Source organism: Acipenser ruthenus, chromosome 33, assembly GCF_902713425.1.
Source record: "Acipenser ruthenus chromosome 33, fAciRut3.2 maternal haplotype, whole genome shotgun sequence".
NCBI lineage: Eukaryota > Metazoa > Chordata > Actinopteri > Acipenseriformes > Acipenseridae > Acipenser > Acipenser ruthenus.
This window is the reverse complement of record NC_081221.1, coordinates 11,954,576-11,969,768: the sequence shown is the minus strand read 5'-3', so window position 1 is coordinate 11,969,768 and position 15,193 is coordinate 11,954,576. Positions and strand designations below refer to the sequence as shown.

General features: G+C 39.5%; 1 protein-coding gene across 1 annotated transcript in view; it reads right to left on the bottom strand.

Annotated features, from left to right (window-relative positions):
• The window catches only part of LOC117433211 (speckle-type POZ protein-like), a 119,026-nt gene that overhangs the window by 29,287 nt on the left and 74,546 nt on the right, over nucleotides 1-15,193 (bottom strand). The window contains exon 6 of the mRNA XM_034055277.3: nucleotides 8,408-8,535. Coding sequence (XP_033911168.1) covers nucleotides 8,408-8,535 — 128 coding nt within the window. The remainder of the gene's footprint in view (nucleotides 1-8,407; nucleotides 8,536-15,193) is intronic.

The following is a 15,193-nucleotide window of genomic DNA, read 5'->3' as shown; positions in this document are numbered from 1 at the left end:
CAGAGGGCAGCAGGTTTTCCTCAAGGACTTCTCTGTACTTTGCTCCATTCATTTTCCCTTCTATCCTGACAAGTGCCCCACTCCCTGCCGATGAGAAACATCCCCATAAAATGATGCTACCACCACCTATGCTTCACAGTAGGGATGGTGTTCTTTGGGTGATGCGCTGTGTTGGGTTTGCGCCAAACATAACGCTTTGCATTTAGGCCAAAAAGTTCAATTTTAGTTTTGTCAGACCACAAAACTTTTTGCCACATGGCTACAGAATCTCCTGAGTGTTTTTCTGCATACTTCAAACGGGATTCAAGATGGTCTTTCTTGAGAAATGGCTTCCTTCTTGCCACTCTACCATACAGGCCAGATCTGTGGAGTGCTTGGGATATTGTTGTCACATGCACACTTTGACCAGTCTTGGCCATAAAAGCCTGTAGCTCTTGCAAAGTTGCCATTGGCCTCTTGGTAGCCTCTCTGATCAGTCTCCTTCTTGCTCGGTCATCCAGTTTGGAGGGACGGCCTGATCTAGGCAGGGTCTTGGTGGTGCCATACACCTTCCACTTCTTAATAATCATCTTGACCGTGCTTCAAGGGATATTCAAGTCCTTTGATATTTTTGTATACCCATCCACTGATCTGTGCCTTTCAACAACTTTGTCCCGGAGTTCTTTTGAAAGCGCCTTGGTGCTCATGGTTGAGTCTTTGCTTTGAAATGCACTACCCAGCAGAGGGAACCTACGGGAACGGCTGAATTTATCCTGAAATCATGTGAATCACGACAATTTAACACAGATGGAGGCCACTTAACTTGGTGTGTGATTTTGAAGGCGATTGGTTACACCTGAGCTAATTTAGGATTGCTATTACAAGGGGGGTGGACACTTATCCAACCAAGCTATTTCAGATTTTATTTTTAATTAATTTTCTGCAGATTTCTAGAATATTTTTTTCACTTGGAAGTTGTGGGGTAGATGTGTAGATAAATGAAAAAATATATATATTTTAATGCATTTAAATTTCAGGCTATAAGGCAACAAAAGGTGAACATTTTGAAAGGGGGTATAGACTTTCTATAGGCACTGTATATCAAATGTATATCACATAATTTCCTTTCATACTATGTAAGTTGCAACAGGATCAGGCATACTATATGTGGTAGAGATGAGAATATATGTTTAAAAAAAAAAAAAAAACATGTTTGGTCACTGCTATATATATACTGAAGAGAACTATTTACAATTTTACATGCTCAGGCCATGTCCCATTACTTTCTGTGCCACTCTGTAAAGCAGTTCCTGTCTGACACAAGACACAATGGATAAAACTCTCTCTCTCTCGCTCTCACTCTGTCTGTCTCTCTGGTCTGCAGCTTCTCTAGCTCTCTCTCTCTCTCTCTCTCTGAACTACGTATGCGATCGTAGCTCTGGCTAGGAGTACCAATCATTGGAAAGCGCCGGGTTTGTACTTTTGAACCATGCAGGTGTCTTTAACGGTGCCTGAGTAATATGCATGTAAAGTTTGGTGCGCCGCCGCACCGAAAGGAATGGGGCTGAGTGTAAAGAGCATAAAGTTCCTGTTCCTTTAGCCGGAGCATTTACAATGGGAAAAATCCGTTTCACCACAAGGGTGTTCCCTTAGGCGAAGTGTTCTCTTAGGAGGTGGTCCTATACATGGAGACTACTGTAATATACATTGCATTATTCCTTACTTCAGAAACAGCAGGCCAAATGTTTTTTTTAAATACATTAGCTTTACTTCCCCATTGAAACTTTCAGAGGTGCAGTATGTATGTATTTTGAATAAAGGACTATCGAATGTTAACAGTAGGCTTGAGCATTTGTTAACACAATGGTGGAGGACTGACTGAATTCCAAAGCAGTGCTGTATTATTATTTCCAATAATTTAGCAAACTTGTATATCCTTTTATCCTTTGCCGTGACTGGCAGGTTGCAGTAAGAAAGTCAGCACTTTTTTTTTTTTTTTTTTTAATTAAAAAAAAATAATTCACACATTTGAGTTATTCTTCACCCATTCGACAACTTGGAATAATTTTCAAGAAGCTTTCCCAAGCCTTCAACTATCCACCAATTTCAAGAGACCTGCTTGTGGTACCCTCAGGGTTCATTAGAACGGTTTTAAATAGCAACTACATTTTTATAGATTTATGCATGTATTCATTAATATATGCAGATTATTAAAATGCAATTACTCATGGTAGCAGCAGGTCTGAAAATCAGCGCATAAATAGTACAGAGCCTTGTGAATTCACAGGTTAAATAACCAAAATAACTACACAGTACTTGTATATTTTTTTACAAAGATGGAACCTCTGTTCACCTGGGATGTCATTCTTATGGGAGGGTTAACCAGGATAGACAGGGCTTAATCAGGCCAGAATTCTGACCCATGTTAGAATTCCTTTTCAAAATGATCTTTGTTTGAACATGCCTTAATCCTGGAGAAACTCCTCCATTGTCTCCGACTGTAAGCTCGACTACAGGCTTTGTTTTAACAACATAAAAACATCAGCAAATATATAGAGAATATAACATAAGCGTTCATGTAGTGCTGTAGTTACTCCATGAATGAGGAGGGATATATAACACTATGTAACACAATTTTTGTTCCTGGGTAGTAAGTGTTATTTCCTAATTGCTTATGCCTCAAAAGTATAGAAAATGGCTATTATTCCCCACAAACTTTGCTTTTGTGACCAGGAGTGATATTTTGAAATTTACCTATTTCCAATGAGAAAACGGGCGGATTTGTGTCTTTTCGTTCACATAAAGTCAGAAAAAAACAACATATGAATCCAAATTAACACGTATTTATACTAAAGTAATACAAAAATGACTACAAAAGATTTAGAAGTGAGTAGTTTTTTGAGATTTACGATTATACTGTAAATCACTTTCACGAATCAGCCCCCAAATGTAGTCTCCCATCATGTTCTCGTTATACTTTCCTTCATTGACAGCTCATCCAGGAGCCTCAAAGTCGTGCTGCTCCATAATGGTAACAAGTACCCGTCTCTTCCCCTGGCTCACTCGGTGCACCTCAAAGAGGATTACAACAGCATCAAGACCTTGCTGGACGCCTTGAAGTATGATGAGTACGGCTGGGACCCCCGGAAGGTGCTGATGCCACCACTGCACATCAAATTGGGCCTTATGAAACAATTTGTCAGAGCTCTAGATAAGGAGTCGGGAGCCTTCAAGTACCTTCAAGACTTCTTCCCTAAGCTGTCTGAGGCAAAGGTCAAAGCCGGTGTCTTCGTCGGACCACAGATAAAGATGATCCTGGAGTGCAATGAATTCCCCAAGAAGCTCACTAGTAAGGAGAAAGCGGCTTGGAACAGCTTTGTCGCAGTGGTTCGGGGCTTCCTGGGCAATCACAAGGCCGAAAACTATGTGGAGCTGGTTGAGACTCTGGTGAAGAACTACGGCACAATGGGCTGTAGGATGTCCCTCAAAGTCCATATCCTTGATGCTCATCTTGATAAATTCAAGGAGAACATGGGAGCGTACTCGGAGGAGCAAGGCGAGCGCTTCCACCAGGATATACTGGACTTTGAACGCCGCTACCAAGGACAGTATAACGAGAACATGATGGGAGACTACATTTGGGGGCTGATTCGTGAAAGTGATTTACAGTATAATCGTAAATCTCAAAAAACTACTCACTTCTAAATCTTTTGTAGTCATTTTTGTATTACTTTAGTATAAATACATGTTAATTTGGATTCATATGTTGTTTTTTTCTGACTTTATGTGAACGAAAAGACACAAATTCGCCCGTTTTCTCATTGGAAATAGGTACATTTCAAAATATCACTGTCCTGGTCACAAAAGCAAAGTTTGTGGGGAATAATAGCCATTTTCTATACTTCTGAGCCATAAGCAATTAGGAAATAACACTTACTACCCAGGAACCAAAAAAAAAAAATAATTTGTTACACAGTGTAATCCAAGAGGTAAAGCAATGCAGCAGTGAAAGGGTTAATTTGTTATGGAACCTGTATATAAATTCAAACAGCACAGCTCTGTACCAAGTACAGACAATAGCTCATAGTGTACAGTCTCTATACTTCAAGTCACATGACCTCAGAGGTTAGAAACACATTTGGCATGCAGGGTTTCTATTACCCTGGAAAAATGAACGGATACATTTTGTGAACAAATTCTGCATCATAGAATACAGCCGTGTACAGAGTATTTTGCCAATATCTCAAACGGTTAGCATGTGTAAAGCAAAAGGTCACAATATGGCAGGCATCTTAGGTCACAGGTCAAAGTGAAGAGTGCTGTTAAGATGTTGATTGAGAAGTTTCCACAGTAGTAGGTAGGTGTGATGGTGGATTTGCAAACCCATACAAGCTGCCTTCACAGGGATGCTTAATTAACTAGTAACAGTACATTCAGACAGCTTTATGATCGAGCATCTGAAACCGAAGGGTGCTGACTTTTATGGATACCACTGTTAGTATAGCCTCCATGTATATAATTCAAATACAGGTTATACACACCAAGATAAAAATCCACAAGTAAGTGAGAGAGAGAGAGAGAGAGAGAGAGAGAGAGAGAGAGAGAAAGACTACAGGGTTTCATAACCGTGAAACATCAAATTAATGATTTAAAACGATGACCTTATTTGGATCCGGCACCGTTTATGAGATTACTAAAATAAAGTTGTTTGAATGAGCTGCTGCTTCTTTACCCCAAAACAGGAGTAGGAACTGCAGGGCTCGAGAGTCTCAATTTAGTGCCATCTGCTCAGCGATAGACTTCAAAAGACTGCCAGACTCATTTGCCCTTGAGCAGGCCAGCGCAAACCCAAGTCTGATTTTACTAAAGCTGGATGATATTCAAGTTGCTTGTTTAGCAACTTGACTACTATTACCCTGTTACGTCCTCCAAAACGCTTGCTCAGGGCTGCCGGACGAACCAGGTACTTCCTAATCAAAAAAGTGTTTTTTAAAAAAGCTGGATTGTCATTATTTCACTCACGATCGAGAATTTCTTACAAATCATATTTGGTCAGTGGTTACAATTTCAATATGTTCGTGTGATAAAAACAACTTTGATGTGACACAGTTGTGAAACGTAATTTCAGCCTGTTCCAATGCCAGCACTGGCTACGGCTGTGTGATACACCGAGAGTGAATTTAAAGCAATCTGCGTGTCACTTTTGTTTCTCTGCAATAAGGATCGATAATAAAAAAAAAAAAATAGTCCTTTGATTAGAAGGTGTATTACCATCTCGCATTTCATGAAAGTAGCTTTGAAGTGACACATCTGATCATTTTCTGCGTTTAGTTTTGTTGATGTTACAGTACGAGAAACTTGCCTCCTACTTCTGAGGCTATCATGTCGACACATGTCTTATTTCTTTCTCTCTTCAGTGCTGTGTGAGTCAGCAATCAGAGGCTAAAATAAACATTTGGAACCAGATGACTTTGTTTTATTCCAGTTGCTGTACTTGAACCCTCCTATCTCAGACCGTGTTGTGTCTGGTTGAATTGGTGTTGGAGAGAAAGTTAGGTAGCAGTCTTCAGAAAAATATATTTTTTCTATTATCTTTTTTTGTTATCCCTGTATTACATTATTTTTCTTGCTTTATAATTTTATATAGATCTCATTTCATTTGTTTACAGTCCCCAATTTAAAATAATTGAGAAACATATTCATAATTATATATTTCATCTGATTGTTTCCAAAAAGAATTTGATTAATACTTATTGATTTATCCCCCCCCCACCCCTGCAACTTTTCAGGCTATATTTCTTTTCTCTATCTAATAAATAATTGTAATTATTGATTTCAATTTTGTTGTTTTGTTTCCTGTTGTGCTTGGTTAAAAAAAAGAAAAAACGCACACACAACATGACTGATTTATACTATATTGATTTGTTTTTTTCTCTCCTTTCCCCATATCCCCTTGACTGTAATTATTGGTTTGATTTTTTCTTCAACACAACATTGTATAGGATCTAATTGTATTATAGCATTTTATTTATTTTTTTAAATAAATGCAATTGTACTGGTCACTGGATGTTATTTAGGGGAGAAAATGGTTAGGTAGCAACTGTTGCTAACCTCTAATGGAGTCTGGCTCAGAGAGTGATATTGTGGCAGTGAATGAGCCAAGTGACACTTTTATTTATTTTTGTATTATTTGTTTATTACCAGACACCTTTATCCAAGGTGACTTACAGAGACTATGGTGTGTGAACTATGCATCAGCTGCAGAATCACTTACAACTACGTCTCACCCGAAAGACGGAGCACAAGGAGGTAAGTCACTTGTTCAGAATCACACGAGTCAGTGGCTGAGCCAGGATTTGAACCGGGGACCTCCTGGTTACAGGCCCCAAGGAAGACCACGGCATAGCATAAGAAGCTTGCCATGTACATGGTCGAGATTTATTTGCACAACGCCTATGTTGTGTACCTAAGTATGACACCAGAAAATTGTCTCAGATTTCTGGAAATTCAGACCTCTGTGATCTCCAGCCTTATGTTTGGTACACAAAAATACCAGAGATGGAAAGAGTATGTTCCCGCAAGGGCATACGGAGAGATACAGGGTACTACTGTCCACGTTGTCCCTCTCAGCCAGGTCTCTGTTTGGAGGAATGTTTTGAAAAGGTACCACAAAGTAAATGAGTACTGGAAGGACTAAATAAACCCCAGAAAAAACTACCATGCCACATGTTGTACCAGTACCTGAGGTAACCAAAGGCCATAAAAATCACTTGCTTTTAGACAGCATTACCTGGGGCTCCTTATGGGTACCAAAGCACTGCAGATTTGTGCCGATTAAAAAAAAAAGTATACTTATGCCGGGGTATCTCATTCTTTGGTGGCGTACTGGGCACATGAAATTGGGGTGGTGGCAGACAAAACACAAAGATCATTTAGAAAAATAAGGGTTAGGGGGCTCCCGAGTGGCACATGCAGTAAAGGCGCTCCGCGTGGAGTACAGAATGCGCCCTATAGCCTTGAGATTGCAGGTTCAAATACAGGCTATATCACTGCCGACCATGACCGGGAGCTCCTAGGGGGCGGTGCGCAATTGGCCGAGCACCATCCGGGTACGGAGGGCTTAGGTCGATAGGGGAATCCAGGGTTCACCTGGTCGATAGGATGCCTGCGGTTCTGCAGTAGAGCCATCAGATCTGTGTGGTCCTCCGGCACTGGTGGCCTCGCTGTGGATCCGCAGTGCGAAAAATGACGGATTGGCAGGAACACGTTTGGGGTAAAAATTTGTGGTTGATGAAAGGGAAGGGTAAGGATTTTTTCCTCCTTTTGAGAAATGTTTAGCAAAAAAAAAAGAAAAAGTTATCTTCAGATTAGCTGAAATGTAAGTATGAATTGTGCTGTCCCAGATTCTGGTTTCAGATGATTGCGCCGAGCCCCCGGGCCCAAACCAACCCCCCTACAAAGAACAGGATTAATTTCTATTGACTTTCCTTCTCTCTCTTTGTTTTATTACATTGTATTTCTTCTTCTTATTTTTTTTAAATCAGGTTTATACATGGTCTCTTAGGATTGACTGGTCAGTAGAGTAGGTTTTTGCAGACATAAATAAATACTGTCCCATGCCTTTTTTCCATTACCCTGAGCTCAAGCATGCATTCCTGCAGACAGGGAGTGACGCTGGTATATAGGGAAGAGGAGAAAGAAATATTGCACCCAAAATGTTCTGTTTGATTGATGTAGAGGGTTTGGGAGGCTGTCTGGACAATAAAAGCTCCAATCACTAACTATTGTTGAACTTTTTAAGTTTGATAAGTGCAATTATTTTTTTGCCATCTTGATCACTTTGTGACTGTGCCTGCTTGAAGTACATGTTCTTGATTTGAATGTGTTGACCAACTGGGAGGCATCTGAGATTGTGGCTACACAGCGTGGGCAGTTTGACACTGCACAGGATAATTTACACCTCACAGCTGTTGAAAAAGAAACCCACAGAATAGCTTCACACTCAAGTTACATTAAATTCTCTCACGTAGTTCTTAAGATAGCCTTCAACAGTTCAGACATCAGAACTGTGATCTGCATTTACTGCATGTGCACTAACCACAGCAACAAAATGCCCATGCAGTTACATGATGTTGGTGAGCAGCTCACTTCAATAGTTCAGGAGGACTGCACTCATGCACAAGTACGTTCCCAAGGAGTTGATGCATTTTTGACGCAGTAACCCAAACCTTCATTGCTGAAGATATTTTCTACACATACTCGTCATACAAAAGTATGAAAAGTTACTGCAATGTGCCCTGAATCATGATACATTCTTTACATGACATATGCTGGATTTGTGGGGGGTCTCGAGGGAAGTGTTATATTGGAAACACTTGAGCAGTGGTGCTAATCCAAGCATATGAAAACACAAGTGTGAAACTAATACCTCACAGAACAGGGTGAGCTTATCGTCTGGCAGGAGTCCATTGGCCTCGTCCAAAAGGAAATCCCTTCGAATGAACTTCTTGAAGCCCCAGTCCTTCCCTTGCACAAACCGGTATGCCCGCTGGCTCTCTGAAGAACAAAAAAAGAAGAAAAAGTCAGCAACGATTCTTTTTAAAGAATTAAATTATATTTTTTAGAGCAGAGGTGCGAACACATTTTTGTTTGGTGGTCCTCCTTTTAAAAACCGGGACTGAGAAATAAGCAAACCATGAACAAGAAAGAAACTGCAGTGAATGTAGATGTTTTATGTATATTATTTGAAGACTTCTCTCTCACAAGAACAGCAAAAGTATACACTGTAATGTTCAAAAGTTTGGAAACAACAAATGATTTAAAAGCAAGACCAGGGGTGGGGACTCTATTTTCCCCTCACTCTGACCCCTTACTAAATAGCCATTCAACATTGTTAGTAAATTAATCATATTATAGTACCACTGAACTTGTGAGACGAATTGCTCATTAAAATCCCTAGCATATTTTTAAAGAGGAGACAATGATCTATTCAGAGATACCAAGATATTTAGTGAGCAAGTAGTCTGTTGAATAAACTCTGCATCCCCAGTTGTACTGCTTTATTAGAAAAAGGAGAATATTTCGGGGTGCCATTGTACCTGCGAGATGTCTTGCTCATTAAAATATTGAGGGATACTAATATATTTAGTAAGTAAAGGGTCTGAGAGGAAACATGGGCAATACAATCCCCATCCCTAGGCTTGCTGTAAATCATTTGTTGTTTCCAAACTTCTTTTTTGTTGTTATTATTATTATTATTTTAAAAAAGAGGAGTACATGTGAAGGATCCACCACCCCATATAACACGTTTAAACAATAACTACAGGAAGAACAATTTCAATGGGAATAACACATTTTCTATTTTTGTGTCACTCATAAGCAAGCTTGGAAACACAGTAATGCAAATTTCCTATTTGGTCATTTCTGCATGAATGGTCAATGTTGGATTCATCACTCTAGTCACTCACTCTAGTTTTTTGATGCCAACAAATATTTAGTCCATGGAGGACCATCTGCATCTGCCAGTGCCGGGCTTGTGCAGCGTTCCCCCAGCGGAGCAGAACGTCCTCCCTGTCAGGCAAAACAAATGCTGAAAATGCAACTGTCTCCAAATGAAACATGTACTGCACAGACCAGCCTGCTTTCCTTAATTATAATAAATGATGCAGTAATTGTTTTAATATTGCTTAAACCAGACATCTCTTGCATACTGTTGTCAGTTATTGTTGTCGGTCTGGAACCACTTGCTTGATGAAAGCATTTGTTTATTGTTATTTAATTACTTTCATTCATAGCTCATTGCGATAGGTTGATTATAAAAAGAAATGTCTGCCCTCCAAACACAATGACAATCAATGATTTTAATAGGCTAATATGGTGGAGGCATAATGATGTTTGGGTTTCTTTTCTAACACAGAGCTGGCTTATTGAGCTCCACAATATGGATCTTTTCATTGAAAGGTGAAGGACGGTGTAAGGATATTAATCGGATTGAATAAACTGCACTTTCTCTTTGGTGGCGGTCAAAATGCAACAGAACTGTGTTTAAACATGTTTAATGAGCAGAATAATTATCTTTATTTTTCATTCAATTATTTAAGGGCTATTCACATTATATAGTGTTTATTTGCTGTTAAAAAAAAACAAAAAAAACGAACCTATGGACTTAAATAGTACCTTTCACACTTGAGCGTAAATCGCTGCAAAAAAAAATGCAAAATTCACTGCAAAAACAAAAATCAAAACAGGGGTGCCAATAAAAAAGGAGCATGAGTGAGTGACTGGGAGACTGTCGGAGTGTCAGATCAGCCGCTGTATTGGTAACAAATAATCTCAAACAATGTTACTGGCAACAAAACAAAATTTGACGTACAGACAGGGATTACCAAACGCAATCATTTTTTTAAATTTGTTTTATTTCTCACAGATACCTTGTTACCGGCGACTCCTTCACAACCACAGAATACAGCTATAGGATGGGTATCTCAACTGTGCGTGGAATATATATAATGGCCCACGGTATCTCATGGCACTTTCTAGAAGCTACACCCAGACATTTAACGAAAACCTGTAGTCAAAACAGTATGTTTATTTTAACATACCAATAGTGCTTACTTTTCGATTTCCTCATATTTTCCCATCATTTCTGTTTGTATTCTTTATCGAGATATTTCTTGTGCTTCTTATCATAAAGAACAGGATATTCTGCACTGCTATAATCAGCCGTTCCCCCATCTTGCCTGTGATATTTGACACGCAAGTCTGAATACAAATATAGCAGCAAAACATTGGGCCACTATGGTATTCTGCTCTGTGGAGTTCTCGGCGGACCGTTTTTGATGAAACTGGCTGCTCGCGCCCCAGGTTGAAATTTGCAGTCAATTGATCTGCAGTTGCTCGCCTCTTTTGCCTTGCACTTCGAATTAATACACAGATATCACAATCCTGGAGTATGCGCTTCTGACCACTGTTGCCCTTTGCTGATGATGTCTTTCCCTCGGAGTTCCATGCCGACATCACCTTAGACACCATTGCGCGTGAAACATCAGCAAGTTTAGCTGTCTTGGTCACGGAAGTTCCTGCCAAACGCGCCCCAACAATCACCCCTCTTTCAAAGTCACGGAGGTCTCCTCTTGCAGCCATGCTAGCCATAATTATAGGCAACCGGGCCTGTCCAGCACTTTTATACATGACCCTAAGCATGCTGGGATGTTATTTGCTTAATTAACGTATGAGCCACACCTGTGTGGAAGCCCTTGCTTTCAATATACTTGGTGTCCCTCATTTACCCACTACCTGTGTATATTTTACAGATAGATAGATAGATACATAGATACATAGATAGATTTTTTTTTTTTGAATGGCTATTTCAGCCAAACAAGCTGGACAGCTGTAGTCTAATACACAGGTCAGAAAATACTACTGAGCTGTGCCACAAATCACACCATTGCAATTCACTGTGGGTATTTATTAGCTTGGTTTGCCATGGGGTCTGCTTGTAGAGTAAGAGAGAGCAGCCTGTTACAATACTTCTTGCACATCTTGTCTTCTATTTCAACAGGGAGCTTAATCATTGCCTGGCAAGCATTTCCACTGACTGGGATAAGCAAGAGAAAAAAAGCAACTTGTCTACTTCTTGCAGCAGTCAGCGGGTCAAGCGACCAGCTGAAAAGGACCCAAATGAAGTTTGCTTTCCTCTCTGGTAGGGTTGGACAATAAGGACATTTTCAATTACAGATTATTGGATACAAATTATCAAGACAATCATGATGATCTTAAATCATGTTTCAACTCCCACTAGGTCGCTCTGACATTTTTTTTTTTTCTTGGTCTGCTTTTTGCTTCTTGGCTTTTTAAAATAAATAATAATAATAAAAAAACCCTGTTCTTTCCCCCAAAAGTGTTTGGAATGTACTAGTCATTTTCTGATGCCGTTTCGTGGCAGTGATGATGAACACAACATCTCGGTGGCAGTGGCATTGCTCCTTTGTAGCTTTAGAGGACTGTCAGGAGTGTGATTATTGCAGATAATACGATTAGAGTAAAATCTTTTCAGAACAACAAAATTAAATTCATAATATCACAATAATCTATTACTGTGACAACCCTAGGCTGATCTACTTGGATCAGCATTTCATAACTTTTTACTGGCCAAAGGAAAACATACCAGCAATGTTACATTTATGATACAAATCTAGTGGAATTCAATTACAGTCCTAAAATTAACCTTATAAGTTGTTTTTTAAGTCACATTGGCAGTTTTATTTTCCATCCACAAAAGAAAATGGTGTAAATTGCATTCTGGAGGAGTAAACAGCTTTGATAGATAGGCACCGCGGTCTCAATGCTGCTATACTTTTAATCAATTTCAATAAATCCTGTAAATCAATATTCTTGTTCTCCAAGCTGTCAGATAGTTCTCCCAGGACTGATTCTTCCAGTCTGCTGGGAAATAGGATGACAAAGACCCAAGGGATGCTGCTAAAATACCCTGGAAGAAAAATGTGTTGAACTGAACACTAGAATAAGGTTCAGTCTGCAATGTCTGTCTCATTCTGTCAGTATATCTGTCTCCATTATAGGAGACAAATGGCCTCTAGTCTATCAACTGGGTCGGAAAACTCTGCATCAGCGTTTCACTCTTCAACAATTCAGATACCGTAGCAGTTTATAGAAGTCAGTGAAGAGGCATGGGGCACAGTGGTTAGAGATCAGAACTGGGAGCCAGGAGAAAAATAGTAGTTATTAACGCTGAAATGGGAGCCAGATGATGTGCTTTGGGTCTAATGATACTCAACACGATATGTATCACAATATGCAGGTCGCGATACAATATGCACCACAATACAAGCGATGGTCCTGATGGTATACTTGTACGATGCAGAATAAGATCAAGTGATTATTTAATGGTGGACTATTTTGTTAAAAGACAAAGATTAATTCCAGAGGGAGCATTGCATTGGCTCTGGCGCTCCTGCAGGTTAGGGGGGCAAAACCATTCTCCTCATCGTGCTACAGCAGACCCTATTAACCAGAAGCCTGGTGAGCTCAGGGGGACACCGGCAGGACTGAACTTTCTCCTCCAGAGGCCAAAGCATAAAAAAAAAATGATTAAATGAGATAGTATTCATACCGTCTAAAAAGCACATGTATTCTTCATTCAAGAACCATTTGATAAACTACAATACAAACAATACATACCTCTATTATAATACAATATATCATGCAGTATCATGATTCATCAATACACAATGAAGAGTCACACCCCTAGTGCACATTACTGTCTCAACTTCCATCGAGGCTAATAGGAGACACTAAACTCCCCTTATTTCATAAAGTTGAGGTAATTTTCATCTTCGCTGTATAAAAGGAAGCTCTTAGATTCCAACACAGACCATTTTTGCTAGCCATCAAACCGCACATAAACCTTGTACAGCTTATTTATGCAAACAAGAGAAATGCAGCTTTAAAAGCGTATTGCCAGGAATGGAGTCTGTCATTGAAGCAAATGGAAATCCAATTGAAGAGCAATTGGAAAACCGCACAGTGATGGAAAACAGTTGTCTCTATGGTGTTTGGAACCCAGGCTGGAAAACTGGGATTGACTTGAAATCAATTTGAAACCAGGCTTGTTCACTTCCATCAGCACCAGACTGAGATCAAATGTATTTCAATTAGGATTCGGACTGACAGAACTCAACCTCTTCAACTGACGCTGATGGGGGAAGCTAACGTCCATTGCACTGGAGTGTTATGGGTAAGGGTTTAATTCCCTGACTGCAGAAAATAAACACGTAGGGGGCTGTGAATATATTATACTGTCAAACATTGGAGGTTGGCAATTTATAAATAGTAGAAATACAAAAACGTGAAACATAAAGGTGATCTTTGACTTGTGTGTAATGTCAGGTTGCAGATGGAACCCCAGTTTGATAGTGGAACGAGTTGATATTTCACAGCATAGGTTTCATAGTGATGATGGGAACGTGGCATAGGACAGAGGAACTAGGTTAGAGGGATCCAAGATTTCTTACGTCCTTACCTTTAGGAAACTATGTTAAAACAACATCAACTGCAAATCATGTTGCAATGTTGTGTACACATTTGACTACAGTAGCTTAGGCCAGCAATTTAAATAATTATGCACAATTATTACAGACATCCTAACAAACCCTTACCCATTCCTCCTGATCCGATCCAGGCATGAATCTGTGCAGAAGCAGCACCCCCTTCATTTGGAAAGCAGTGGCGTCTTCCCTGCTGAGCTTTCTCCAGGAAACAGGGCTCAGATATCAGAGCAGACACGTTTACTGCATTTCAATGTTACCATCAGATTGGTATTGCAAATTGATACTTGCATGTAATATTCCTTTTTCATTTTTATTGCTGCTTTTAAATTGGTGTTTGTAGATATCATTTTTCACATTTTAGCTTTATAATGCTGTGAAGGCCATATTGAAACAGTTATTCCAGTATGTACCATATAACTGTCTTCGCAATGAAGAGTTAGGACTAAATTCAGGCAGGCGCTATGCAAGCGAGCTTCCCTACAAAAAAAACTTGACAACCTGCCACTCACAGCCTCTCCCGAGAAGAGATTTAAACATAATTTTGGTGACGGCTGTGAAATATGAACGGCTGTAGTCCTTAAAATAAAATAAAAAATCACTTTCTCCATCCACTGCAGCACTGTTCAGTTAAACTTTTCATTTCTAACACGCACTTTTCTAGATTTAAGTAAAAATTTACGAGACACACGCAAACACTGACAGAGCCTCTATTTAGATCCACATCCATCCTTAGCAGGATTTATTACACTAGGACAAATGTTACATTCTTATTCAACTAGTCTTACTCATTGTCTTCAGTTGAAAATTATTTTTTCAAAACATGTGTCAAAGCATTTCAGAAGTTTAACCATAACTTGCCGACCAACATAGAAGAGAGCTAAACTATTGTGATGTTTTAAAGAGAGGAGAATGAATAATTAATGAACAGATTAACCAAACTAAATGGGACCAGGGGGTGTTTGGATAGCTAAATTACAACTGGGAAATTGTTTATATGAGTTTCCACAAATCTAGAAACCTCAAAAATACAATCCAACCCCTTTACACTTAAGAATGTATACAGTAAGGCACTGTATTGTAAATAACAAAGATTGAGAGAGTTTCCATTGCAACAGAGCACAAGAGTACTACACACAACCGGCCAG